The sequence below is a fragment of the Podarcis vaucheri genome (genome assembly GCF_965113315.1).
Source record: "Podarcis vaucheri genome assembly, chromosome: 13".
Lineage (NCBI taxonomy): Eukaryota > Metazoa > Chordata > Lepidosauria > Squamata > Lacertidae > Podarcis > Podarcis vaucheri.
The window spans coordinates 16,120,394-16,147,166 of record NC_138751.1 but is presented as its reverse complement, the minus strand read 5'-3'; the positions used below and the strand labels follow the sequence as shown (position 1 = coordinate 16,147,166).

Sequence of the window (26,773 nt, the reverse complement as noted above, 5' to 3'; positions counted from 1 at the left end):
AACCTACGAGATGGCAGTGAAGGCCGCTAAGAAGTCCTACTTCTCGGCCTCCATTGCATCCGCTAGCTCTCGCCCGGCACAATTATTTAGTATAATTCGGTCTTTAACGTCCCTCGAAGGACAGCCAAATTTAAATAACAATTCGACACACAGCTGTGAGGCATTTGCGAGCTTTTTTGCGGAGAAGGTCCTGTCGCTCCGCCATGACCTCCCTGCCAATTTGGATACAATAGAGGAACTGGAGGCCCCTCGACTGTCCTCGGGTCCAGTATTGGACCACTTTGACCGGATATCCCCAGCCGATGTGGACAGACTCCTCCGAGCTGGAAAGCCCACCACTTGTCCTCTCGACCCGTGCCCGTCTTGGCTGATTAGAGCATGTCCAGACGAGGTGCGGGCCACCCTGGGGGATATCATCAATTTGTCCCTTGGCACCGGGACATTCCCAGGGGAACTGAAGGAGGCAGTGGTGCGTCCGCTCTTAAAGAAAACATCATTAGATCCCTTAGATCTATCCAATTACCGTCCAGTTTCGAATCTTCCATTCCTGGGTAAGGTGATTGAGAGAGCGGTTGCTGAACAGCTTGGTAGGTTTCTGGATGAAACATTGGCTCTGGATCCATTCCAGTCCGGCTTCCGCGCTGGTCATGGGACCGAGACGGCTCTGGTCGCCCTAACAGATGATCTTCGTAGACAGCTGGATCAAGGCGGGTCGGGGCTGCTGATTCTTCTAGATCTGTCAGCAGCTTTCGACATGGTCGATCACGAACTTCTGGACCACCGCCTCGCCGACGTGGGGATCCAGGGCACAGTCCTTCAATGGCTGCGCTCATTTCTCTCTGGTCGGGGACAGAGGGTGGCGCTTGGGGGGGAACTGTCATCCCGCCACTCCTTGGTGTGTGGAGTGCCTCAGGGTGCGATTCTCTCCCCGATGCTTTTTAACATCTTTATGCGCCCCCTCGCCCAGCTTGTCCGGAGTTTTGGGCTGGGCTGCCATCAGTATGCTGATGACACCCAACTCTATCTGTTGATGGATGGCCATCCTGACTCGGCCCCAGACACACTGATCAGATGCTTGGAAGCTGTGGCTGGATGGTTACGTGGGAGCCGGTTGAAGTTAAATCCTTCGAAGACAGAGGTCCTCTGGCTGGGACGGGACGATATGGGATTGAGGGGGCAACTCCCATCTCTTGCGGGGGTGCAATAAGTGCCAGCACCGTCCGTTAAGAGTTTGGGTGTAATCTTCGATACCTCCCTCTCCATGGAGGCGCAGATTGCAGCTATAACAAAGGCGGCATTTTTTCATCTCCGCCAAGCTAAGCAGTTGGCCCCTTACCTCTCTCGCCCTGACCTAGCCACTGTGATCCACGCGACGGTCACCTCCAGACTGGATTATTGTAACTCGCTCTACGTGGGGCTGCCCTTGAGACTGACCCAGAAACTCCAGCGGGTGCAGAATGCCGCAGCGAGACTCCTTATGGGGTCTTCGCTGCGGGATCACATTCATCCGGTGCTATACCAGCTGCACTGGCTCCCGGTGGAGTACAGGATCAGGTTTAAGGTGCTGGTTTTAACCTTCAAAGCCCTATACGGCCTAGGACCCTCGTATCTATGGGACCGCCTCTCCTGGTATGCCCCACAGAGGAACTTACGGTCCTCAAATAAAAACATCTTGAAGGTCCCAGGCCACAGAGAGGTTAGGCTGGCCTCAACTAGAGCCAGGGCTTTTTCGGCTGCGGCTCCAACCTGGTGGAACGCTCTGTCACAAGAGACAAGGGCCCTGCAGGACTTGACATCTTTCCGCAGGGCCTGCAAGACAGAGCTGTTCCACCAGGCCTTTGGTTAGGGCACAGTCTGACTCCCTCCTTTGGCAATCTTTACAATACTTTAGTTTATGGTTGCCATCAATTTTGATTTTAATTAATTCTTATGATGTTTTTATAATGTTGCACTATTTTAGTGTTGTTAGCCGCCCTGAGCCCTGCTTCGGCTGGGGAGGGCGGGATATAAATAAAATATTATTATTATTATTATTATTATTATTATTATTATTATTAATCACTATAGCAGGATGGAGACACATTTCACAGAAATCTTTAGCTTGGATTTGATGGGCATCTTTTTTCCTGATAAAGATCTCTGAAAATTGCAAAATAGTGGTTTCAGTTTTCCCAGGCACATGTGAGGATCATTTTCCTTAACAAATTCTTCATGTCTCCTTTGAAATGCATGAGCTGTTTCTCCCAAGATGTGGAGCTTAAGGTCCACTTCAAAGCCAGGGGTTGTATGAAGATTTTGAACATCAGGCTGTTGAAGCGTTTCATTGATCATACACAAAAGGTCAATGCAGTAGGTTTCATCATAATCTCCTTTAGAACTGAGCTTTTCATCAATATATGAAGTGCATTTGCACAACAAAGAGTTAGCAAAATCTTTTATTATATGCATATACTCCGTTTGAGAATTAAAATTTAATATACGTTTCCAAAGTGATGATTCCAAAGCCTTTTGTGTTTTGCTATTTTGTCCTCCTTAACCATTGAGCATTCTGCCTCATAGACCTGCCCCAGCTCACGCATGAAGTGCTCAACTCCCAAGGAAGAGGAAGATATCTGTTGGTCAATTTCTGCAGTCTTCTGGACATCATCTCCTGAGGTTTTGCATTTCTCTTTATACTCAGCCTGTAACTTGGAAAGGTTCTCTCTAGCAATATGATCCAGGTTGAACTTCATCCATTTCAGGAAGTAGTGCTTCTCTGCAGACTTCAAATGACTGATGGCAGCAACAAATTTCATCAAGCCAGTGGTGAGTTCACATTGACTCTGCTGTTTACGCAGTTCCAGCCATTTGCCCTTCAGTTCAGACCTGTATTTTTCTGAAGGCTTGTCCCCCTGTCTTTTCATTCCGCACAGTTCTTTCTCCACTTTGGCCATTTGACTTCCAAAACGTTTGGAAACCAAGGCACTGTTTCCTGCAGCCAATCGGAAGCCATGGAAGCTGCATTGGACATTCAGGTTCCAAAGAACGTTCACAAAGCAGAACACTCACTTCCGGGTTTGCAGCTTTTGGGAGCCAAAACATTAGACTCGCAAGGCATTCGGGAACCTAGGTAAGACTGTACTGCTTAGCTGTAAAAGCAGTTTGCAGAATATAAGATAAACATTAAAATGATAAGTCAGAAGTTTAAAAAGCACGCAGAATCTTGTTCAGGTTATATATCTGAACAATTATGTATCTGCCTTTGCAAAGCACAGGAAATATAGGTTGCTAGACATTTTAAATATCCCAGTATTAAGCACTTACAATGTGCTCTCCCATCTCTACCCCTCTGGCAATGAATTGGACCACATGTTGCACAAGTTTTAAAAGGTATACTACTTCCATAATACAAGGTCTTCGTCATAGATCTGAGCGCCACAGCAAAAGCAATGCAGGTAGACAAATTAACTGAGTACAAAATTACAAAGTCAGTTCTAAAATGGAGTCTGGGTTCAGGAAGGAGCTCAGACATGTGTTCTCTAATCTATGTTCCACAAAGAAATAGAGAGAGGAACAGGAAGAAAGTTTTACTTCCTCTAAGGGGGCGGGGCAGCATTTTCCAGCCTGTATGATGCTTGAGTCCTGTGTAATTCCTGGGGTCCTGGATCCACCGAGGATTGAAATGTAATGGAGGATTTGATTCCATTGCTGAACTAGTCGGGCATGTTTCTTTGTGACAGAACTGGGCATCGCTCCCACCTAAGGACCATCATTCTTAGTATAACAAAAGAAGTGATGGTGCCCTCTGGGCAAATGGACGAGCCTTTCTCTCTCCTCATCTGGCTGGTACTTAAAAAGACAATAGCTAGTGCAGGATGTGTGATGCCAGAGAGTGAGAACTATGATTGATTTCTGTTTGAAATCTAAGGCTGTGACTATGGGAGGACCTTTTGGGGTGTTAATGCTATGAGCCCCTCCATCGTAGGCTCAGGTTGTACATACGTGTAAATAAAGCATCTGTCATAAGGACAGCAGTCTCTGCTGTCCCTCCTTGCAAGGAAGCTAAACCCAGGGTAAGTGCCTGGGACCCCAGGAATCTCGTACACCTCAAAGATTGGGGTGGCATGCAGCAACATTTTGGATGACGTCAGACATACAGATAGTCATATTATCCGATATCTACCTCCCACCTAGTTGCTCACTGGAGCAAGATAGTTTGAGCTTGTTACACCGATCCTGGTCTGACCACACTGGCTACCAATTAGTTTCCAGGCCCAATTCAAAGTGCTGGTTTTGACCTATAAAGCCTTAACAGCTCAGAACCACAATACCTCAAGGACCGCCTCCTTCCATATGAACCTACCCGGACCCTGAGATCATCTTCTGAGGCCCTCCTTTGTCTGCCTCCTCCTCGAGAGGTCTGGAGGGTGGCAACACGAGAATGCTCTCCTCAGGGAAGTTCACCTGGCGCCTTCATTATACACCTTTAGGCACCGAGCAGAAACGTTCCTTTTTAACCAGGCCTTTGGTTGATTTTGATGCACATAGAGACCTATAAGCTTGAAATGTGGGGGTATTTTGGGTGGGGGCATTATTGGGTTGTTGTTTTTATTATTTTGATTATATATTTTTGGTTTATTTTTATTTTGTTCTATGAACCACCCTGAGAACTCCAGGTATAGGGTGGTATATAAATTCAATAAATAATAATAACAACAACAACAACTAAAAAGTGATTTAAGATAGACACCCTAAATTGCAAGAGCCTCCAAAATGAATCAGACAATATTCATTAGCATGAGAGATGAAAACAGCCATGGTTTGGAATGGAACAACTAGCAGCAAGTTGCAAATATCCCGTTTTGGGGGGAGGTGGTGGAGAGGGCTGTAGTGGGACAGCTGCAAGCATTCTTGAAGGATATGGACTACGGAGATCCTTTCCAATATGGGTTCAGTCCTGGCTACAGAACTAAGCTTATCCACACTTCCTTTTCTCCTGCTGCTCTCCCCTGGGAAAAACCTCTTTTTAGCACTCAAATCGGAGCAAATGGAAATTTGAGTGTTCCCTGGATTGCTATTTGTTCTATCGCTACCTAAAGGGGGCTTGCCCTTTGAAAGGAGTGTGCCAAGTAGGAAACTACTTGGCTCCATGCCTAGAAAGCGCTGGTCAAGTGGGAAACTGCTTAAACCTGTGCTGTTTAATCATGGCACAAGCAGAAATGTGGATGAGCCCCCAAGTCGGCCTTGGCTGCCCTGACGAATGAGCTTTGCGGAGAGTGACACAGCAGAAGTGCTACCTTGCTCCTGCTTCCTGATCACTTGCTGGCTTTTGATATCATCAACCATGATTTCCTCCTGGGGAATGAGAATCGGGGGTACTGTATTACCATAGTTCCAAGCCTACTGCCAGGACCGAGCCAGAGAGTAGCATTGGGCGAGTGCCTTTCGACCCCCTGGCAGCTACGCTATGGGGTGCCACAGGGGCCCCAATCTTATATCTAGTGCTATTTAATATCTACATGAAGCTGCTGGGAGTGGGCATTAGGATTTTCGGGCCGAGGTGCCATCAGTATGCTGAAGGCACTCAGCTCTATTGCTCTGAAACATCTGAACATCTGAGAGGCTGCTCAGTCTCTGGGCTATTGCCTGGACACAGTGGTTAAATGGTTGAGGAAAAACAAGCTGAGCTTGAATCCTGGAAAGACAGTGTGAATAGCTCCTGCGCCTGAGAAATTTGTCTGCTGCCTACCCTGGATGAGGTTGCACTCCCGCTGAAGGAGCAGGTTCACAGTTTGGAGGTGCTTCTCCATCCAGCTCTGTCACTGGAGGCTCAGGTAGCCTCAGTGGCTGGAAATGCCTTTTACCAACTGTGGCCGGTTCAACAGCTAAAGCCGTTTCTGGACCGGAGAAACCTTGCCACAGTAGTTCATGCATTGGTAACTTCAAGACTGGGTTACTGCAATGCACTCTACACTCTGCGAGAAGTGAGGTTACAGGGAACCAGGCAGAGGGCCTTCTCGGTAGTGGTGCCCACCCTGTGGAACACCCTCCCATCAGATGTCAAGGAAATAAACAACTATCTGACTTTTAGAAGACATGTTTAGGGTAGTTTGTAATATTTGATGTTTTATCGTGTTTTTAATATTCTGTTGGTAGCCGCCCCAAGTGGCTGTGGAAATATAAATATATTGTTGTTGTTGTTGATGATGATGAAGAATGTGGGGCATCCCTCACACTTTATCCAGAGGCTGCAGTTAGTGTAGGATGCTGCCACATGACTGCTGACAGGAGTGAGGACTTGTCAGCATATACTAACTGAGCCTGGATAGCTCAGTTGGTAAAGAGCATGGTGCCAATAATGCCACGGTTGCAGGTTTGATCCCTGTGTGGGACAGCTGCATAGGTTGGACTAGACACTAGAGGAGCCTCATAATTCTATGATATGTAGCTCACATGAAAACACAACGGACCTAGAGAGCAGAGAGATAAATGGCGCCACAAAAAATGTCACCAGAAACCACCCACCCACACAATGAACTCTGTGATATTCACAGTCAGGCAACAATTTTATATTTGATACACTTCCCTTACTAGATTTTCCCTGATTTGGGAAGAAAATAATTTACTGTGGAAAAAGCTGTTGGAGAGGTAGAACCTCAAGTGGACAACACCCAAAGAACTGAGACACACCTAGCTTAAAATACACATTAAATGCCCATGTGGTTAAACCCACAGTCTGCAAAGGGATATATATCTGGATGACGTCTGCCTGCATTTCGAAGATCTCTAAACCTTTTGTTTCTTTGTCCATTTAAAATTCTGAACTCTCGCATCTGTATTGCTTGTTGCAGTTCTGTAGAAGTGAAGATAAATGTCCTTAACTAGGAGACTTGGAAGGAACCATGGAAGGATCTAGAGTGGTACATCAGTAGATCAACCATCCTGAATTTCTCCACATCACCCAACCAATCAAGGCACTCTGAAAAGGACTTGTGTGTCTCCCTGAAAACACTTAGTTGGTCTCTAAGGTGCAACTGGAAGGAACATTTTTATTTTGTCCCTGAAAACAGTCTGTTCTTCCAGAGAGAAGTCGAAGACTAATGGATTTTTTAAAGTGGTAGAACTTTTAAAATATATGTTTATTAATATTGTTTTCATTGCAAGGTAATGCATTACAGAATACATTGCATTCCTGTAGACAATTACATGAAATTATCATGATAACTGAGAGAGTAATAATAATAAACAGGAAGGGAAGCAAGGTTACCATCTGTAGAACCCCCACTATGAGCAAGCCTGAGTTGGGGGTGAGCTGTTCTGCTGCAGCAACAACTACACCCCGCAGCCGCGCGCTGCTCCGCGGCATCCGTCTCTCTCTCCCCCCCAAGCCCTTTCCCGCTGCCTCTGCGTGCTCAGGGCGCTATCAGTTTCAAAGAAAAACTCAACAGGCCGTGCGTCGTCGAAAGAAAACTGAGGCGGGAGGAGCAGCAGTCTCCATCCCGCCGGGGAACGAGGGGGGTTAGCAACAGCAGCCTCCCTGCCCTCTCGCCTCGCCTCTCCCGGCGGGGGTGCAGCTGTCCTCGGCAAGGCTGCGGAGCTGGAGAGACCGTCCCCTTCCTCTCTTCCTCCCTAGGAAGTGTGGTGGGGAGAGATGAGCGAGTGGGGAAGAAGCGAGAGGCGGAGGGCACGGTCAAAGGAAGGCTTGCGGGGAATGAGGGGAGCTGGCCAGCCCCCACTTCATGCTAGTCACAACGTGGGAACCACCGCTTGAGGCTTCGTTTGGCTTCTGGTTGTCTAAAATCCCTTATTTTGGCTCCTGATTCCTTATTTTCGAGGCTGCTGGTCCCTTATTTTCAAATCTGTAAGTTGACAGCTATGATTTTGGTCTCTAAGGTGCTACTGGAAGGATTTTTTTTATTTTGTCCTGAAAACTTCTCCAGAGAGAAGTTGAAGACTAATGGATTTTTTAAAGTGATAGAACTTTTAAAATATATGTTTATTAATATTGCTTTCATTGCAAGGTAGTGCATTACAGAATACATTGCATTCCTGTAGACAATTACATGAAATTATCATGATAACTGAGAGAGTAATAATAATAAACAGGAAGGGAAGCACGGTTACCATCTGTAGAACCCCAACTATGAGCAAGCCTGAGTTGGGGGTGAGCTGTACTGCTGCCATCACCTGGTGAATTTCAAATTCCAAGTTAGCAGCAGTATCTTAATACAATGGAGGGGAAGAGGAAAGATTGCTGCTCACGGTAAATAATATGCTCTGGATTAAGGACAATCGGGAAAGAGAAGAAAAATGAGATTGGATAAACGTGCACCTGAATGCAGAAGATGAACACAGTGATAAAGGTATGTGGCACAAAATGTATGGCACAGTGAAATAAATGGAAATCCAGCAAGGGACTTAGGAATGCAGAACCCTATTTGCCCTATCTATCAGTGTTATCTGAAAATTAAGGATCCTTCAAACTTTCAAGGGGCCCTTTCTGTGTTATTAAGACTTCCATAATTTGTGGAATGCTTTTATAGGAAGAAGATCCATGTTTCTCTTCTGCCAAGATAAGAATGCTCACTTCATATTATAAATGTCCTTTAAGGCCTTCAGTGCTTGTTCTTCAGTAATGTTTTTCCAGTCCTCTGGCAGATCAGCTGGTTTAGCTTCATATATTCTTGCAAAATCACGGTTATATTTGTTCAAAACAAACTTCCAGTAATCTGAAGCATTGATACTGGGATCTGGTTGGATGCACCAGTCTGGATAATATGCACGATAATCTTTGTATGGATAGAATTCCCCATTTGTGTCCCGATTTCTGAACTCAGTGTTGGAAGCCACAGCAGTTGAACAGATATCATAAACAAGCTCTTCTGACTCTATTTCTTTGTACCTTCCCAGTCCTTTAGGCCGATGGACAGTTGCAAAATGCTCTTGATGAGTACTCCCTCCAGCTTCACAGGGGACTTTGCAGAAAGGACACTGCTTCCCACAGCCAAACACCCGCTTGAAGATCTCATCCTGGGGGCTCATAGGCAATTTGGAGAGTTTAGACTGGAGATCCAGGATATCATATTCAGATATTATTTGCTGTTGCAAATCAGCAAGGAAGTTTTCAACACAAGCAGAAAACTGTGTAGGATCAATTGCATTCTTAAACTGTACCCCTAACAGGCTGTCCTTAGAAATGACTAACTCCTTCTGCATTTCTCTGCAAAAACTGTCCAAAAATTCTGAGACTGTCTCAATATCTTGATGCTTTAATTTTTCCAGTGTATCTATAATTTTCTTTACAATCGCAGAGAGAATCTCTCCCTCCAGTTTCTTCAGACACTCATTCTCTGCATAGTAATCCAAAATTTGTTTCTGGATCCAGTTTTTGACAAACCTTTCATAAGCCCCGATGTATTTTACATAACTGTCGACATTACCCTCTTCCAACAGTTCCTTCAGGACAGTGAACTGGAAGAAGCTCCGACTGGCATACCCAATGGACTGTGCACTGTTGAGAATGTCATCTACTATTTCTATCCCAAGTCTTTTGTTGATATAACTCACAAGAGCAGGATGGAGACACTGGTCACAGAAATTCTTGGCTCTGATTTGCTGGGCATCTTTTTCTAGATAAAGATCTCTGAAAATTGAGAAAAAATGAGGCTTCAGTTTCTCTAAGCGTATACAGGGATCATTTTCCTTAATAAACTCTTCATGCATCGTTTGAAATTCATGAGCTGCTTCCCCCAAAATGTGAAGCTTTAGATCCACTTCAAAGCATGTTGTTATATGAAGTTTCTGAGCATCAGGCTGCTGTAGCTTTTCATTGATAAACTGTAAAAGTTCACCACAATATGTTTCATCATAGTCTCCTTTGGAATCAACCTTCTTACAAATGTAGGAACTGCATTTAGCCATCAAGGAGTTAGCAAGTTCTTCTATCTCATGCAAACACTCCTTTTTAAAAAAGATGTGTTTCACACAGCGCCACCATGTTGAATCCATATATTCAGATTTCATTTGAAAAGTATTCATTCTGTAGCTTAACAAAGATTTTGCTCCCTGTAATTTTACATTGACTGAACTTCCTCGATGTGACAATTCCCTTCTCAAATATAAGTCAAGCTCTTCATATATTTGTCGTTTCTCTAAGGGAACAGGTGATATTTCTGATAATGTTTCCGTCCACATTCTTTCAAACTCTTTTTCCAGTTCTTGATCTTCAATCCTATCTTCATTTTCCCGGCATTTTTTAAGTAGCCCATCAACCTTTCCTTCAATTATTTTCAAGTATTCAGTTTGTAGAGAGTGAATCTTGTGAAGCCCCTTTTTAATGCTAACAGCTTCCTGACATTTGTTGTAAGAATAACTTTCCAGTTCCTGCTTGAGGCTGTGAGCACTGCGGACAAAATCTTCTCTGTACCTTTCTACCAAATGCAGATTTGCTGCTCTGCTTTCAAAGTATTGCTTTAGATTCTCCAAAATCTGCTGTTCTCCAGCCAACAGCTTCTGATAAAGCTCATTTTGCAAACTGCGTATATCAAATTCATTGGGAGAAACATTCTGTATTGACGTTTCCTGTTCAGACACCCAGAGGTGCATCTCTCTGCGAAAATGCCAGTCCCATTCAGAATATTTCATGGAGAGCTGGTTATAAGCTTCCGCTATGAGGCTGTTTCGGAAGCTGAAGATGAAGTTCTCATGTTTCACAGCATTCCAGAGATTTTTCACCCATTCAATAAACTGAGGGATGTCCTTGGGATGTATTTTACATGTGCGGTTCTTTATGAATTCAAATATGTACTTCTTTAATTCAAGGACTTTTTCACTGTATCCCATGTTAACTGGGGCCATTGGAGGGACTCCATGCCAAAGACCTGGGATGTACCAATTGTGCATTTCTGGGTCGTAGTCCATGATGTCTGAAAACTTGATATCCCTATTGAGTTTTTCCATTTTTGCTGCAGCCTGGGTCATTTCATTCAGCTGTTCCAAAAGATGCTTCCTGTCCCTCATGTTTTGGTCATGTGCAGAAACGTCACTGACGTTCTGATGAACAAACTGGCAGTTGGGTTTTTGCCCAATCCTCTCCATCCTGAGGAAGGCATGGGTCACAATTTGCAGGATGTCCTTCATTTCGGTGGCATTCTCCATGGCCATGTTGACAATGGTGATGTCGCTCAGCCCAATGACTAGAGTGGCCAATTCGTTGTCATGCTGATAGCTGTCTTCCAGTTTGGCCAGTTCAGGGGCTTTCAAGCCCTCTGTGTCTATCACCAGGATGAAGTCACAGCCAAGATCCTGAACCATATTCTCTCTGACGTTAAGAAGCGTCATGAAGGCACCTCGTGTGCACCGCCCACTGCTGACAGCAAACTGCAGACCAAACATGGTGTTCAGAAGGGTCGATTTCCCAGTGCTCTGCACCCCCAGAACGGTTATCACCATCATCTTGGATTGTCCCCTAAGTTTGTTATTGAGTTTATTCAGAACGTCAGTTATCCACTGCAGGGGGATATTGGATGCATCACCATCAATGAGCTCCAGGGGAAACCCTTCCAGCAGTAGTTCAGCTGCAATGCTTGGGAAATGGGCAAACTGCCTTTTGTTTTTAGCTATTTTGCCCTCATTAACCATTGAGCATTCTGCCTCATAGAACTGCCCCAGCTCACGCATGAAATGCTCAACTCCCAAGCAAGAGGATGATATCAACTGGTCTACCTCTGCAATCTTCTGCCCATCATCTCCTAACTTCTTGCATTTCTCTTTATAGTCAGCACGTAACTTGGAAAGATTTCCCCTAGCAATATGGTCCAGGTTGAATTTCATCCATTTCAAGAAGTAATTCCTCTCTGCATCCTTCAAATGTTTTATGCCGTGGATGAAATTAATCAAACCAATGGTGAGATCACATTGACTCTGCTGCCTACGCAGTTCCAACCATCTGCCTCTCAATTCTGATCTGTATTTTTCCGAAGGCATGTCCCCTTGCCTTTCCATTCTGCATAGTTCTTTCTCCACTTTGGCCAGATTTTTCCAGAGATCACCTTGGAGTATCAGTGTTTCTTTCTTGTAAACTGCTACATCTTTTATCTCTCCTGAAATTTCTGTGGCACATCTGAGGGCATCCTGACATTCTTTGTGGTCTTCATCCACCTGGATTGTAAGTTCATGGGCTGTTGTGTGCATCTTATCAATACTTACACACTTAGGATTTGAGGCTATTATTTTTCCAACTGCAGCTCGAAGGTGTTCTACAAATATTGCTTTATTTGTTGTGGCATTCTTTACCAATATATGTGAATTGTCAAGTTTAATCACTGGTGCCAGTTTATTTAAGAACTCCAAGGTACAACCAGATTTTTCACTGCGACCTTCCAAGATAAAGTAGAACTGAGCTGACAAGTCCTTCAGTGATGACAAGAGAGTATATTCTCTCTCGCCAATGCATTCAGCAAATATGAAGACAGCTGAGGAGACCTGCGTTAAAAAGCTGAACTGCACCCAGTGAGACTCAACATCTCCACGGAGATTTGCAACAGCAACTGGCTCTGGGAAGAGATCTGTGTTCGTCCGTCCTCCTGGGAAATACCAGGCAATCTCTACAAGCCCATCAGCAATTTCCCGAGGGATGTTCCCACACTCCATATCTCGGTGTAGAAAGAAATTATTATGCTGCTGAGAAGGGCTGAGGAACTCATTGAGGACTTTGGACTTAGATAGGTTACAGCTCCCCATCCGTACAAAAGAAACAGTCGGCATGGGTGTCAGTACCAGGCTGTCCTCCCTAAAGCCTCTGCTTTCAGCCAAGGAATGGGGCCTCCATTTTTTCACAATGTCCCTCATGGCCCAGAGCATCAGGGTGCACTTGGAGGTCTTGAGGGGAGGCAGAATCAAAGGCAGGGCAAACTGGCACATGGACATTTTGAGGAGGATCTCCTGTTGGAGGAAACTGTCAGAACAAAGCAGAACAGCACAAAGGACATCAAGGGGGTTCACAGAATGACTCTCACCCATTTCAAGAGCAACGAAAATGTCCTTATCAATCCTCTCATTCCCCTCATTTCTTCTAAGTACTTGATCATCAGAAACAACTTGTTTGAAGCTGGTGCTCCTGGCTGTCATATTCAGAGCCAATATCTTCCTCAGAAAATGCCAAGGCAAATCTTCCCAGGTTTGAGGTGTGAATTCCTTCAAGCTCCCGGAACTGATTTTCAGGACTTCTTGGAGGGAGAGTGCTTTGCTTTTATGCTTTTCTAGATTTAGTTTGCACAGAATATCCATAACTGCTTTTCTTCTCTCTGTAGAAAATGAGAAACATATTTACTAATATATTAAAATTGATAATAACATAAAAAACATAATAACAAACACCCCCTCCGTTTAAAAGGCCATGAATTTTGTTTAATTAGCAAAAGGCCTAAGAGAAGGAAAATGTTTTTGTTTGGAACCTAAAGATATGTAACAAAGGCACAGACAAGCCTCCCTAGGGAGAGCATTCCACAAGCGGGGAGCCATAGCAGAAAAGGCCCGTTCTCGGGTTCTCTAATGGAGGAGGCACAAGAGGATGATTGCAGGATCTCGGCCGCTTTCTATGGGGAGAGGTATTGTGGTCCTGAACGGTTTCAGGATGATCCTACTTGGTGGTTTCAAGTAGATGTTAAACAGCATAGGAGATAAAATTGAACACCAAGGAACTCCACATTGATGGTTCCATGGAGCTGAAGAGCACCCCCTAAGCATTACCGCAAAGCAGTACCACCCACTCCTAGTTTGGACAGCCGCTCCAGAAGGATACTATGGTAGATGGTATTGAAAGATTGACAAGAATTTACAAGAACACATTTCCCCTATTTCTCTCTTGACGGAGGTCATCATACAGGATGACCAGAGCAGTTTCTGTACCAAAACCAGGCTTAAACCCCAATTGAGATGGATAAAGAAAATCAGTTAGCACAGGACTTCTTTGTCTTGGAATGATTTCAGGCTGTCATTATTTTTGGGTGGGAGTCAACCACCTATCAACAAATTCAGCTTGTGCAATTAAAAGGCAGATTTGGCACCCTTGTGCAACAGACCTGCATCCCCTAAAAGGTGGACTGTTTGGAAGAAGATGAGTGATGGGACAACAGACATCAACGTGTTACAATGTTAAATATCACTGCACATTTCAGTTATGTTCAATACGTTTTTTGAAGAAGACGCAGCTACATTCCTTTGTGGGTTACTTTCCAGAGGCCACAGTCAAGGGTTGGGTGAGGACACAGAGGCAGAAGTGGGCAGAGCAAAACAAATATGAGGACTCTGTGCAATGGGGCTCTTTCCAGCCACACAAAGCTAAACCTTTCTCTACACACCACCCACTCCCACATCTCTCCATCCTCCCATCAAGGCAAGCATACAGCATTATTGCAGCCCAAGGACCCCTTCCAGCCAATCAAACACACTCAAGAGGAGCTTAGAGCAAGACTTGTGGGGGTATGGCCTGGAGAGACTTTCGGTTGTTAACATCTTCAACCAAACAAAATATGTCTAACTATACGCAGCAGCGACCCCAGGTCCCCCAGGTGGAATAATCCAAGAGACGTCAAAGATCATCTAAGGCAACTCCTGCAGATTTGGCCTCTGCTAATAGACCTCAGTTCAGTGAAACTTTTAAACTACCACCATCGGCTCCAAAAAGTACTGCTCTCCTTCCAGTCACCAAAAATTCCCTCCATACAGGTTAGGCGTAAAGCGCTTTTGGCCACCTGGGGCATCTTCCCAACGAGAGTATTTAATGACACCAGGATTAAACCTCTTCTCCGTAACATCGTACAAAAAGGTATCCGCTCGCCAGACAGGCGCGACATAGTCTTGAAACTCAAGCTGCCCACCCGGGAACCTCACCCTCCCTCTCAGCCCAAGCATCCTGATTTATCTACTCCAGCAACAGAGAAGCATGACCAAAGTGGGCCCAGTCATATGGCTGCCTCAGAGGAGAGGGACCTCATTTCATCCTATGGTGAGTTGCCATTAGAAGAACAGCAGGAAGTTATAAACAGGCTCGATACACTCAAGCAGCAACTTACACATGTACTTCAAGAGAAAATCACTTCAAAACCTGGTCATAGCAACCTATTAAATCAAAGGAACGCTGTCATGAAGGGGCTAACACCCCAGAAACCCCTGCCAAACACTGGGATTCCAATAGCGGATGATATGGCAGTCTGCCTGGCTGAAGCTCCTTATACACCGTCGCAATGCAGACCCCCTTCTCCTCTACTAATAGATCTGCAATCAACTACCTCGTCCTCCGCCTTAAAGAGCAATGCGCCAAACACCCCTCATCCTGGTAATCTGTCAATGTCCTATTCTTCTATGCCTGACCTCATTCAGTGCGGTCCAGGCAGATGACTGTATACCCTCGTCCTTTGCCAGTCAACCCCTTTTGGTAGAACCTCATTTATCCGCAACCTCTTCAAGCCAATATATAAACGTTAAGGAAGCCACTGCGCAAAGACAGCTCAGGCTTTATTGAAGACCCTGCTGGCCACATCAATCAAATCACCATCCCCTCGATACCTTCAGCAGCATCACGCCTGGCGCTGTCTCAGACCCCTGGCAATGTCTTTCCCACCAGCAACCAGAGTAACTGACTAGCACACAGTCCCTCCTCAAACTGCTTCAATGTGCTATCCTGGAACGTGGCGGGATGGACGTCCAAACAGGATGGCGGGGATATGAAAGAGTTTTTAGCGAAATTCCAGATCATGGGTATACAAGAGACCTGGTGCTTAGACTCTTCATCCCCCCCATCCCTACTGGGCTATGACGCCTTTGTGATTCCTGCGACCAAAACACACTTGTATGGGCGCCCTAGTGGAGGCCTGGTAACATTTGTTTCGCAGGAGCTTCAACTTAATACCTCTCCTCTCTTTTGGTTAGAGAGTAATTGCATTCAAACTCTGCACATCACTAACAGCTCGGCTGGGGACTTCATATGTGTAAACCTGTACAATCCATCTACCTACTCCTCTTCTAATTCAAATCAGTTTTGGGAGGATTTAAGATTTATCCTTGATAAATCTTTTTTTTTTTTCCAGATAGATATTTATTGATTTTCAAAAGAAAAAGAAAAAAAAGAAAAGAAAAAAAAGAGCCACATACCACAAACAAAAGCGCAAAAAAGAATAACAACGAAACACTAAACAAGTGTACAGTATATCCAATAAAATATTTCACTTATCAAAATAACATTGTCGTCTCTTTTTGGACTTCCTTCAACTCGCCCGTAAATCTTCCATAATAAACATCAGAAATACACATTGCCTGGTTTGTATTGTCATTACACCTTCCTCTTCCTCTATTTTCCTTAGACAATACCTCTTAGTCTTTCACAGTGCTTCTCTGAATCCCCTTAACGTTATTTGACCTTTACTTATGTATTCCAGATAATTTACGTATTTCCCCCAGTCCTTGATAAACTTTTGGTCTTTTAGATGTCTAATCTTCCCCGTTAATCTATCCAAGTCCGCGTAGTCTACTAACTTCAATCTCCACTCCTCTATCGTTGGCAGATCCTTTTTTTTCCATTTCTGGGCAAGGACTATCCTTGCTGCTGTGACTGCGTAATAGACAAACTTATGGTCTTTCTTTTTTATTTCATTCCCTAACATCCCTAACAGGAAGATTTCAGGTTTTTTAATAAACGTATATTTCAGCACCTTCTTTAGTTCAACATATACCTCTTCCCAAAATTCTCTCACTCTCCTACACTCCCACCACATATGGTAGAAGGAGCCCTCCTTCTCCTCACATTTCCAACATTTGCTATTTACTTTATACATTTTCGATAGTTTCACAGGTGTTATGTACCACCTGTAAAACATCTTCATGACGTTCTCTTTCACTGTCATACACGCAGTAAAATCTAGACCTTCTTTCCAAAGAATCTCCCAGTCCTCAAATTGTATAGCATGGCCCACATCACTTGCCCATCTGATCATTACCGTCTTAACTTCTTCATCTGCTAAATTCCAATCCAATAGCATCTTATACATCTTAGATATTATTTTCACCTTATTATTTATAATTTCCGTCTGGAATTTTGAGTCCTTATCTGCATACCCTCTATCTTTGACCTCTTTTCTAAACATCTCATTAACTTGAAAGTGATGTAGCCAGTCATACACATACTCCTTAACCTGCTCATATGGTTTTAGTTTCCATTTCCCATCTTCTTTCCTTAGCAGTTGGCCATATGTTGCCCAGTCACTTCTCATATTAATTTTCTTAACACTCATCACCTCGAGAGGTGAAAGCCAATGTGGGATTTTAGGCTCTAATACATTTTTATATTTTTCCCATACTTCTATCAGAGGGCCTCTGAAAATATGGTTTTCAAACCCCTTATGTATTTTCCTTTTGCCACACCACAGATAGGCGTGCCAACCAAACCTGTTGTCTGCGCCCTCTAAATCAAGTAACTCCATATTCTCTAATCTGACCCAGTCTTTTATCCAACAGAGGCATGATGCCTCGTAGTATAGTCTCAGGTCTGGCAGAGCAAAGCCTCCCCTTTCCCTTCTGTCTGTCAACAGTTTAAATTTTATTCGAGGTTTTTTGCCCTGCCAAATAAATCTTGATAGCACTCTTTGCCATTCATTAAACATTCGACTCCCCTTAATTATGGGAATAGTCTGGAATAGAAATAGTAGCCTCGGTAGTACATTCATCTTAATACTATTAATCCTTCCCCAAAGGGACAGTCTCAGCCCTCCCCATACTTCCAAATCTTTTCTTATATCTTTCCACACTGGCTCATAGTTGTTTTTAAATAAATCTATATTTTTAGTTGTGAGCCAGATCCCCAAATATTTCACTTTCTTGACCACCTGTATCTGTGACTGGTTTTGAATTATTTCTGTTACACTTTGGTCCATGTTCTTTACCATTATCTTTGTTTTTCTTTTATTTAGTTTGAAGCCTGCTATGTCCCCGAATTGGTCTATTTCCTTTAAGATTTCTTCTAATGTAGTTACTGGGTCTTCCGTCATAATTACTAAATCGTCTGCAAATGCTTTGGTCTTATAGGCATATTGTCCAATTGTTATTCCTTTAATTTTTCCATTTTGCCTAATTGAATTCAATAGCACCTCTAATACCGTTATGAATAGCAGCGGGGAGAGTGGGCATCCCTGTCTTGTACCTTTCTGTATCTTTATTTCTTCTGTCACGATGTTATTTATGATCAATTTGGCTTTTTGTTCTCTGTATATTGCATTCACACCATTATAAAACTCTCTGCCCACTTCCATATGCTCCAGATTCTTCAACATAAAGTCCCATGCCACATTATCAAACGCTTTTTCGGCGTCTACAAACATCATTATGGCCTGCTTGTCAATCCTAACCGATAGGAATTCTAGCATATTGATTATATTTCTTATATTGTCCTTCATATACCTGCCTGGAAGGAATCCAGCCTGATCTTTATGGATGATTTCTACCAGGAGAGACTTCAATCTTCTCGCTAGAATTCCCGCAAAGATTTTGTAATCCGTATTCAGCAACGAAATTGGCCTATAATTTTTAACCTGAGTTAGATCTGCGTCCTGTTTCGGGATAAATGTAATAAACGCCTCTTTCCAGGTCTCCGGGATTTCCCCTTTTCTCAAGATGTTATTCATAATCTCCTTCAGAGGATTTACTAATACAGATTTCATCTCTTTGTAGTAGCCCGCTGTGAATCCATCAGGTCCCGGAGCCTTCCCTCTTTTTAGATCTTTAATTACCTCCTCTATCTCTTCTATTTTAATTGGTTCATTTAATCGTTGTTTCTTGTCCATCGGGATTTTCTGCACCATTTTATCTTTCAAAAATCTTTCTATCCTCCTTAAATTGTTTCTTTCTTTATTTTTGTAAAGACTTCTATAATAATCTAGAAATTCTTTCCTAATTCCTTTTGGATCGGTCACCTCTTCTCCCTCTGTTATAATTCTGTTTATTGTACCTTGTTCCTTCCTCTTCTTAATTTGCCACGCAAGCCACTTACCAGATTTATTTGAGCATTCAAAACTCTTTTGTCTTAGTTTTTTGATATTCCACTCTACTTCTCTATTTAATATTGCAGCAAATTGGGTTTGCAAAATTTTTATATTTTCTTTTGTTTTCTGACAGTTAGGTTTCCGAATTAATTTTTGTTCATTCTCCATAATTTGTCCTAGAATTTCTTCTTTTCCTTTCTCTCTGTTCTTATTTTTGATCGCATTCTGTTGTATAAAGTATCCTCTTATTACGGCTTTACTTGCGTCCCAAACTATATTAATGTCCGTACCTTTGTCACAGTTGTCTATAAAATAATCTGTTAGTTTTTTATGTGCATCTTCTACAATTCTCTGGTCATCTAGAAGATATTCCTTCAGTCTCCACCTGAAGGTTCTTTTCTCATAACTCTCCAGTTCCCATTCTATCGGACTATGATCTGAGATTACTCTCGGTTTAATTTCAACTTGTTTAATCCTAGGGCAGAGTTCACTTGATATCCAGACCTGATCTATCCGCGACATCGACTGGTGAGGTTCAGAATAAAATGTATATTGTTTATCCAATGGGTGCCTGAGACGCCAAATATCTATCAGATTGCAGCTTTTCACCATTGAGAAGAATGATTTTGGCAATTTCCCTTCTTTGTTTGTTCCTACCCTATGCTTATCCGCTTCTAAAGAAACTACACCATTCATGTCACCCATTAGAATAATTTTCTGATCCATGTATTCCAAAATTTTCCCTTCGAGGTATTTAAAGAAGTCAGTCTTATTGCTATTTGGTGCATAGATCCCAATCACGATCAGATTCTCTCCTTGCCAATTAATCCGAACAGCTAACAGTGAGTTGCCTTGGCGGACACTTTGTTTCTCTCTGGTTTATCTCCCTTTAAAAGTGACTTTTGCTAAAGACTGTGTATCAAAAGGTTTTCGTGGGAGGAAAGTGGAGACCAGGGATAAATTGTTACAGTTGAGAGTCCTTGAGGAAACGGAGGCTGAAGCAGATAAAAGGGGCACTTCTCCCTTTTTCGGAATTTAAAAACGCAGAGAGAAGGGGCGGAAGAGAAGGCTCCACTCCCATTAAAAAAAAACTTTTCGGAGCGTGGTGGACTGAGTAAGAACTTAAAGAGGAAGAAGGAAAAAGGAAAGAACACCTATATCCACTCCTGCTGTGAGGAAAATACATAAAGACTTTGGCCACGTTGCAAATATATCTCCCCCCCCACTTGCTCTTCGAGACTGTTTGATGTAGGAGAGACTGGACGCTTCCGAAATAGGTCACTGCTATGCTTTGGGAAGTAGGCTCAGAAGACTTGGCGACCCCTAGTGGAGAGACCAAGATTAACTGACTTACAATTTACCTTCTCCTCCCCCATCCTGTTGGTTCTTCTCTCTCTTTATTTTACCCTTCCTTCCTCCTAAGTAATATTGGACTATCTGTTTAACTGATTGGGGGTGTATTCTGTGTGGAGTATTGGGGGAGTATTCTGTCTATCTGATTGGGGGAGTATTCTGTGTGGCAGAAGGATATTATATGTTTGGAAATATTTGAATGGGGAATAGTAGTTTATGCAGAACAAACAGTAAAAAAAGGGAAAATAGGAGAGAGGAGGTATAAGTCAAGGTGTTATATACGGGGGGATTGAGGAAAACATAAGAATATAAGATGTCTCATATGGCAAAGAAAGGTACGAATGGGGGGACTCCCGGAGAAAGGAGGGGTTCTAAACAGGAAACAGATTCTAAGGCGGATATTATGAAGATGCTAGTGGAAATCAAACAGAGCCAAAATAATTTAGAGCATAAGTTAGAACAAGTAGTTATTTATACTGGTCCTAGAAGTTTTTTTAAGGTCAATCAGACAAAATGAATTAATAAAAGGGGTGACAGTAGGTCAGAATGAATACAAAGTTAAAGCCTTTGCCGATGATCTGGTAATAACATTAGAAGAACCGACAAAAACTGTAAAAGAAGTCTTGGAGGAGATGGAACAATTTGGGCAGGTGGCAGGGTTTATATTAAATAAGAAAAAAACTAAAATAATTGTAAAAAATATGGATCAAAGTATGTCAGAAATAATGCAACATCAAACAGGGATAGAAGTGGTGAAGAAAGTGAAATATTTGGGAATATGGCTAACTCCCAAAAATATTGACTTGTTTCAAAATGATTATATACTGGTGTGGGATGGAATAAAAAAAGACCTGGAGGTGTGGGGAAGGATGAAGTTATCTTTCTGGGGTAGAATTTAAACGATCAAGATGAGTGTGCTTCCAAAGATGTTATTTTTATTTCAGACTATCCCAATTATTAAGGGGGTAGCGATCTTTAAGGAGTGGCAAAGAATAATTTCAAGATATATCTGGCAGGGCAAGAAGCCGAGAATTCAATTTAAGTTATTAACAGATGCGAAAGAAAGAGGAGACTTCGCTCTGCCAGATTTGAAATTATATTATGAAGCATCATGTCTTTGTTGGTTGAAAGAGTGGATAAAATTAGAAAACATAGAGCTGTTAGATTTGGAAGGATTTGATAACAGATTTGGATGGCACGCATATTTATGGTGTGAGAAGAAAAACCATAAAGGTTTTGAGAACCACATCTTCCGGAGATCTTTAATTGAACTATGGGATAGGTATAAAAACCTACTAGAACCAAGAGCTCCACACTGGTTATCCCCGTTAGAGGTTATGAGTGTAAAGAAAATCAATATGAGAGGGAATTGGATTACATATGGTGAGTTGATAGTGAAAGGAGGAAAATGGAAAATGAAACCTTATGAACAAGTAAAAAAGTATGTATATGATTGGTTGCATTACTTTCAAGTAAATGAAATGTTTAAAAAGGATCTTAGAGAAAATGGATATGTTGAAAAGGATTCAAAATTTCAAATAGAAATAATGAATAATGATTGTAAAATTTTATCAAAAATGTATAAAATGTTGTTGGAATGGCATACGAAGAACGAGGAAGTCAAGTTGGTTATGATACATTGGGCTAGAGATTTTGGATATAATATACAACTAGATGATTGGGTAAAAGTATGGAAAGAAAATATAAAATTTACAGCATGTACTGCGTTAAAGGAAAATGTTATGAAAATGATATATAGATGGTATATTACACCGGTCAAACTAGCGAAAATGTATAAAACCTGTAATAAGTGTTGGAAATGTAAAGAAAATGAAGGGACATTTTACCATATGTGGTGGGAATGTAAGAAGGTGAAGGGTTTCTGGGAGATGATATATAATGAACTGAAAAAGATGTTGAAATATACATTTGTAAAGAAACCAGAAGCTCTTCTGTTAGGAATAGTAGGAAATGAAATAAATAGAAAGGACTGTAAACTTTTCCAATACGCAGTTACAGCGGTGAGAATATTAATGGCCCAAAGATGGAAACAGGAGGAATTACCGACCCTGGAAGATTGGAGATGAAAATGATGGACTATGCAGAACTGGACAAATTAACTGGGAAAATCAGATATCAACGAGACCATAAGTTCATCGAGGACTGGGGAAAATTTGTAGAATATCTGAAAAATATATGTGATGAACAAACAACGTTCGTGGGATTTCAAGAAGCTCTGTGAAAGGTTGAGTATTGTAAAAAAGAAAATAAGATTAGGAAGGCATATAAAAAGGCAGTATTAAATTTAGAAAATGCGTAACTAAGATTTAATTACGGATGATTGGCAGAAAAGCTGAAGGAACTCCATAATATACAATTTGTGATAAACCTTTGATATGGTATTAAATGTATATTGTATTGAAAAATTTTTTTAAAAGGAAAAGGAATTGAAGCCATATATCAAGATCAAAAAGCCAAACTTATAATAAATAGCAATATATCGGAACCTTTTGATATCGCTAAAGGGACCAGACAGGGATGCCTCCTGTCTCCCCTGTTATTCATAACAGTATTAGAGGTTTTTAATAAGAGGCTAAGAGAAGCATCAGAAGTTAAAGGGATCAAGGTAGGAAGTAAAGAGTACAAAATTAAAGCATTTGCGGGCAATCTAGTGTTAACACTAGAAGAGCCAAAGAAGAGTCTACAAGAAGCCTTACAGAGACTAGAAGAATTCGGCAAGGTGGCGGGCCTCAAACCTAACAAGAATAAGACTAAAATGCTGACAAAGAATATGACCAAGGAAGAGATAGAGGAACTACAACAAAGATCTGGAATTACAGTAGTTAAGAAAGTTAAATACTTAGGAGTATGGATTACAACAAAAAAATAAACTTATACAAAGACAATTATGAGGCAACATGGAGGGGTATTAAAAAGGACTTAGAAATATGGGATAGATTAAAGCTGTCATTCTTGGGGAGAATATCCGTGATCAAAATGAATGTTTCGCCCAGAATGTTATTTCTATTCCAAACTATTCCAGTAATTAAAGGGCTAAAACAACTTAAAGAATGGCAAAAAACATTAGTAAGATTCGTCTGGCAGGGGAAAAAACCGAGAATAAAAATGAAAATCTTGGTGGATAAAAAAGAAAGAGGAGGCTTTTCCCTGCCAGAACTGCGTCTATACTACGAAGCAGCATGTTTAACATGGGTGAAAGACTGGATAAAATTAGAAAACACAGATCTCTTAGACTTAGAAGGTTTTGATAATAGGTACGGGTGGCACTCATATCTATGGTATGAGAAGGTGAAAGTCCACAGGGGTTTTCTAAACCATATAATTAGAGGATCAATATTTCAAGTTTGGGAAAGAAACAGAGACCTATTGGAAAAGAAAACCCCTTGGTGGATTTCACCAATAGAAGTTTTAACCATCAAAAAAGTCAACATGGAAGGGAAAAAAGCTACTTATGAAGAACTAACCAAAAAGACAGATCAAGGTATAAAACTCAAGCCGTATGAGGAGGTAGAGAATTTATTTACAGGGTGGTTACAGTATCACCAAGTTAATGATTTACTAAAAGAAGATAAAAGGAAAAAGGGATTTGAGGATAAGAAATCTAAATTCAATATCGATATTCTAGAAGGTAAAAATAAAGTACTATCAAAAACATATCTTTTATTATTGGATTGGTATACGAAAGACGAAGAGATAAAGGAAGCCATGGTTAAATGGGCTATTGATTTTGGCCATAATATCGATTTTGATGCGTGGCAAGAACTATGGAATGTAAACATGAAATTTACGGCTTGCACTGTCTTAAAGGAGAATTTGTGGGAAATGATCTACAGATGGCATCTAATGCCGGTAAAGCTAGCAAGGATGTATAGAACAAAAAATAAGAAATGTTGGAAGTGTGGAGAGGTGGAGGGTGACCTCTACCATATGTGGTGGACCTGTAGTAAAGTGAAGGGCTTTGGGGAATTAATCTATAACGAACTTAAAAAAATCTTTAAATATACTTTCCCAAAAAGACCTGAAGCTTTTCTACTGGGATTGATTGGAAAGGAAATTGAAAAAAAAGATAAAAACCTCTTTCTATATGCCATGACAGCAGCTAGAAATATATTAGCTCAGAATTGGAGAACAGACATAATACCGAATATAATGGACTGGCATGTTAAAATGATGGACTACACAGAACTGGCCAGACTATCAGGAAAATTAAGAGATCAGGATGAGGAGAAGTTTCAAGAAAATTGGAGTAAATATTTGATGTATATAAGAAACAATTGTAAATCTTTGAAGACACTGGTAGGGTTGGAATAACTCTTACAGCGTGTAGTTGATAATATGATATATAAAGTACGCAACATTAGAACTTTATTTGATACTTACCAAAGAAATGGAGGGAACTCAGAGGCATGATAGAGCCCAAGTTAAATATGTAACCTATATATGTGTAATTTATGAATGTATGCATGTTTACTGAAAATCAATAAAAATGTAATTTCCAAAAAAAAAAAAAAAAAAGGAATCCCAGAACGGCACCCCCTCACTTTCTCCCTTAGTTACACCATTGATTAGGTGGGATTACCTATTTCAAGATCTCTCTTCTCTTCCTCTGGGTGTTTCTGTATTTCACCTTTCTCTTCACCGACTGAGCAACCTAGAAATAAACAAGTTGGAAGAGCAAAAAGGGTAGACATTCTAAACATTTGCAATAATACAGTATGCTAGATCAGGGGATGAGAAACCTGTGCACATGCCCTCCCAAGGTTGTTGAACTATATTAGATACGTCCAACTTCAAATAGGTTGTAACCTACTACCAGTATAACAAACTAGCAGTGATCTACCACCCTCCAATGTCATTTTATTTATTTATATACTAATTTAATACCCAATCAAGCAATCCATCAAATGGATCTTTGTATCACAGATACAGTACTTATGTTTGGATTCAAAGTGGTTTAGCAACAAAAGCTACATGCTGGGATAAGAATCACCACTCAAAAGCCATGTCCCCATTCAGGGACCAACAATAGGATAGACCTTTCTGCAGCCTTGACCAATATTCGTAACAGCACCTGAAACCACACAGCAGCAGCGATGAGGAGCAAAAGAGAACTAGTCAATTCTTTAGTTCAGGAGCTCCTCAACTACCCATGTACTTTTCCAGCAGATCATGTCACTGCTCCTGCTCTGAAAAAGGAATCCCTGAGCTGCACCCCCTCACTTTCTCCATTCATTACACCATTGATTAGGTGCGATTACCAATTTCAAGATCTCTCTTCTCTTCCTCGGGGTGTTTCTGTATTTCACCTTCCTCTTCACAGACTGAGCAACCTAGAAACAAACAAGTTGGAAGAGCAAAATGGCGTAGATATTCTGAAGTATTGCAGTTATACAGTATGCTAGATCAGGAGGAGGAGGAGGAGTTTGGGTTTGACATCCCGCTTTATCACTACCTGAAGGAGTCTCAAAGCGGCTAACATTCTCCTTTCCCTTCCTCCCCCACAACAAACACTCTGTGAGGTGAGTGGGGCTGAGAGACTTCAAAGAAGTATGACTAGCCCAAGGTCACCCAGCAGCTGCATGTGGAGGAGCGGAGACGTGAACCTGGTTCACCAGATTACGAGTCCACCGCTCTTCACCACTACACCACACTGGATCAGGGGATGAGAAACCTGTGGACACGCCCTCCCAAGGTTGTTGGACTATAATAGGCATGTCCAACTTCAAATAGGTTGTGATCTACTACCAGTATAAAAAACTAGCAGTGATCTACCACCCTTCAAAGTCATTTAACTTTATTTATTTATTTATTTATTTATTTACTTGCTTAATTAATACCCAAACAAACAAACAAACAAACGGATCTTTATTTCACAGATACAGTAGTTATGTTTGGATATCTTCGTGACAGATTCAAATTGTTACTGGATGGAAAAGTCACTAAACATGTGAGAAAAGTCAAACAGACCTGAGGAGACTGTCGGAGCGCGCAGGGCTTCTCTCCACCCCCCACCCCAAAGCAGGCCTTTCTCTCTGAGGAGACCGTGGGTCATCCTGAACTGTTTCAGGATGACCCTACTCAGTGGTTTCATGTAGATGTTAAACAGCATAAGGGATAAAATTGAACCCTGAGGTACTCCACACAAATGGTTCCATGGAGCTGAGGAGCACTCCCTAAGCATGCAGCATTTACTCTGCAATGAGAGCGTAAGATCTCTCTTCCAAATCTTTCTCTCCAGCACACCCTACATTCCCTTTCCACTGTGATGATGATTAGGAGGGATTACCTGTGGTGGGGTGTTTATTCTCTTCCTCCAATTTCTCACGGACATCATCTTCTTTCTCTTGACTTGGATAAACTAGAGACAGAAGCTCACATTAGCACAACCA

General features: G+C 41.9%; 1 protein-coding gene across 1 annotated transcript in view; it reads right to left on the bottom strand.

Annotated features, from left to right (window-relative positions):
- Positions 1 to 7,956: 7,956 nt before the first annotated feature.
- The window catches only part of LOC309516126 (interferon-induced very large GTPase 1-like), a 75,707-nt gene continuing 56,890 nt past the window's right edge, over positions 7,957 to 26,773 (bottom strand). Inside the window, exons 21-24 of the mRNA XM_082194603.1 lie at positions 26,671 to 26,742; positions 25,691 to 25,714; positions 24,964 to 25,011; positions 7,957 to 13,283 (exon numbers count right to left, since the gene is read on the bottom strand). Coding sequence (XP_082050729.1) covers positions 8,563 to 13,283; positions 24,964 to 25,011; positions 25,691 to 25,714; positions 26,671 to 26,742 — 4,865 coding nt within the window. The 3' untranslated portion in view covers positions 7,957 to 8,562. The remainder of the gene's footprint in view (positions 13,284 to 24,963; positions 25,012 to 25,690; positions 25,715 to 26,670; positions 26,743 to 26,773) is intronic.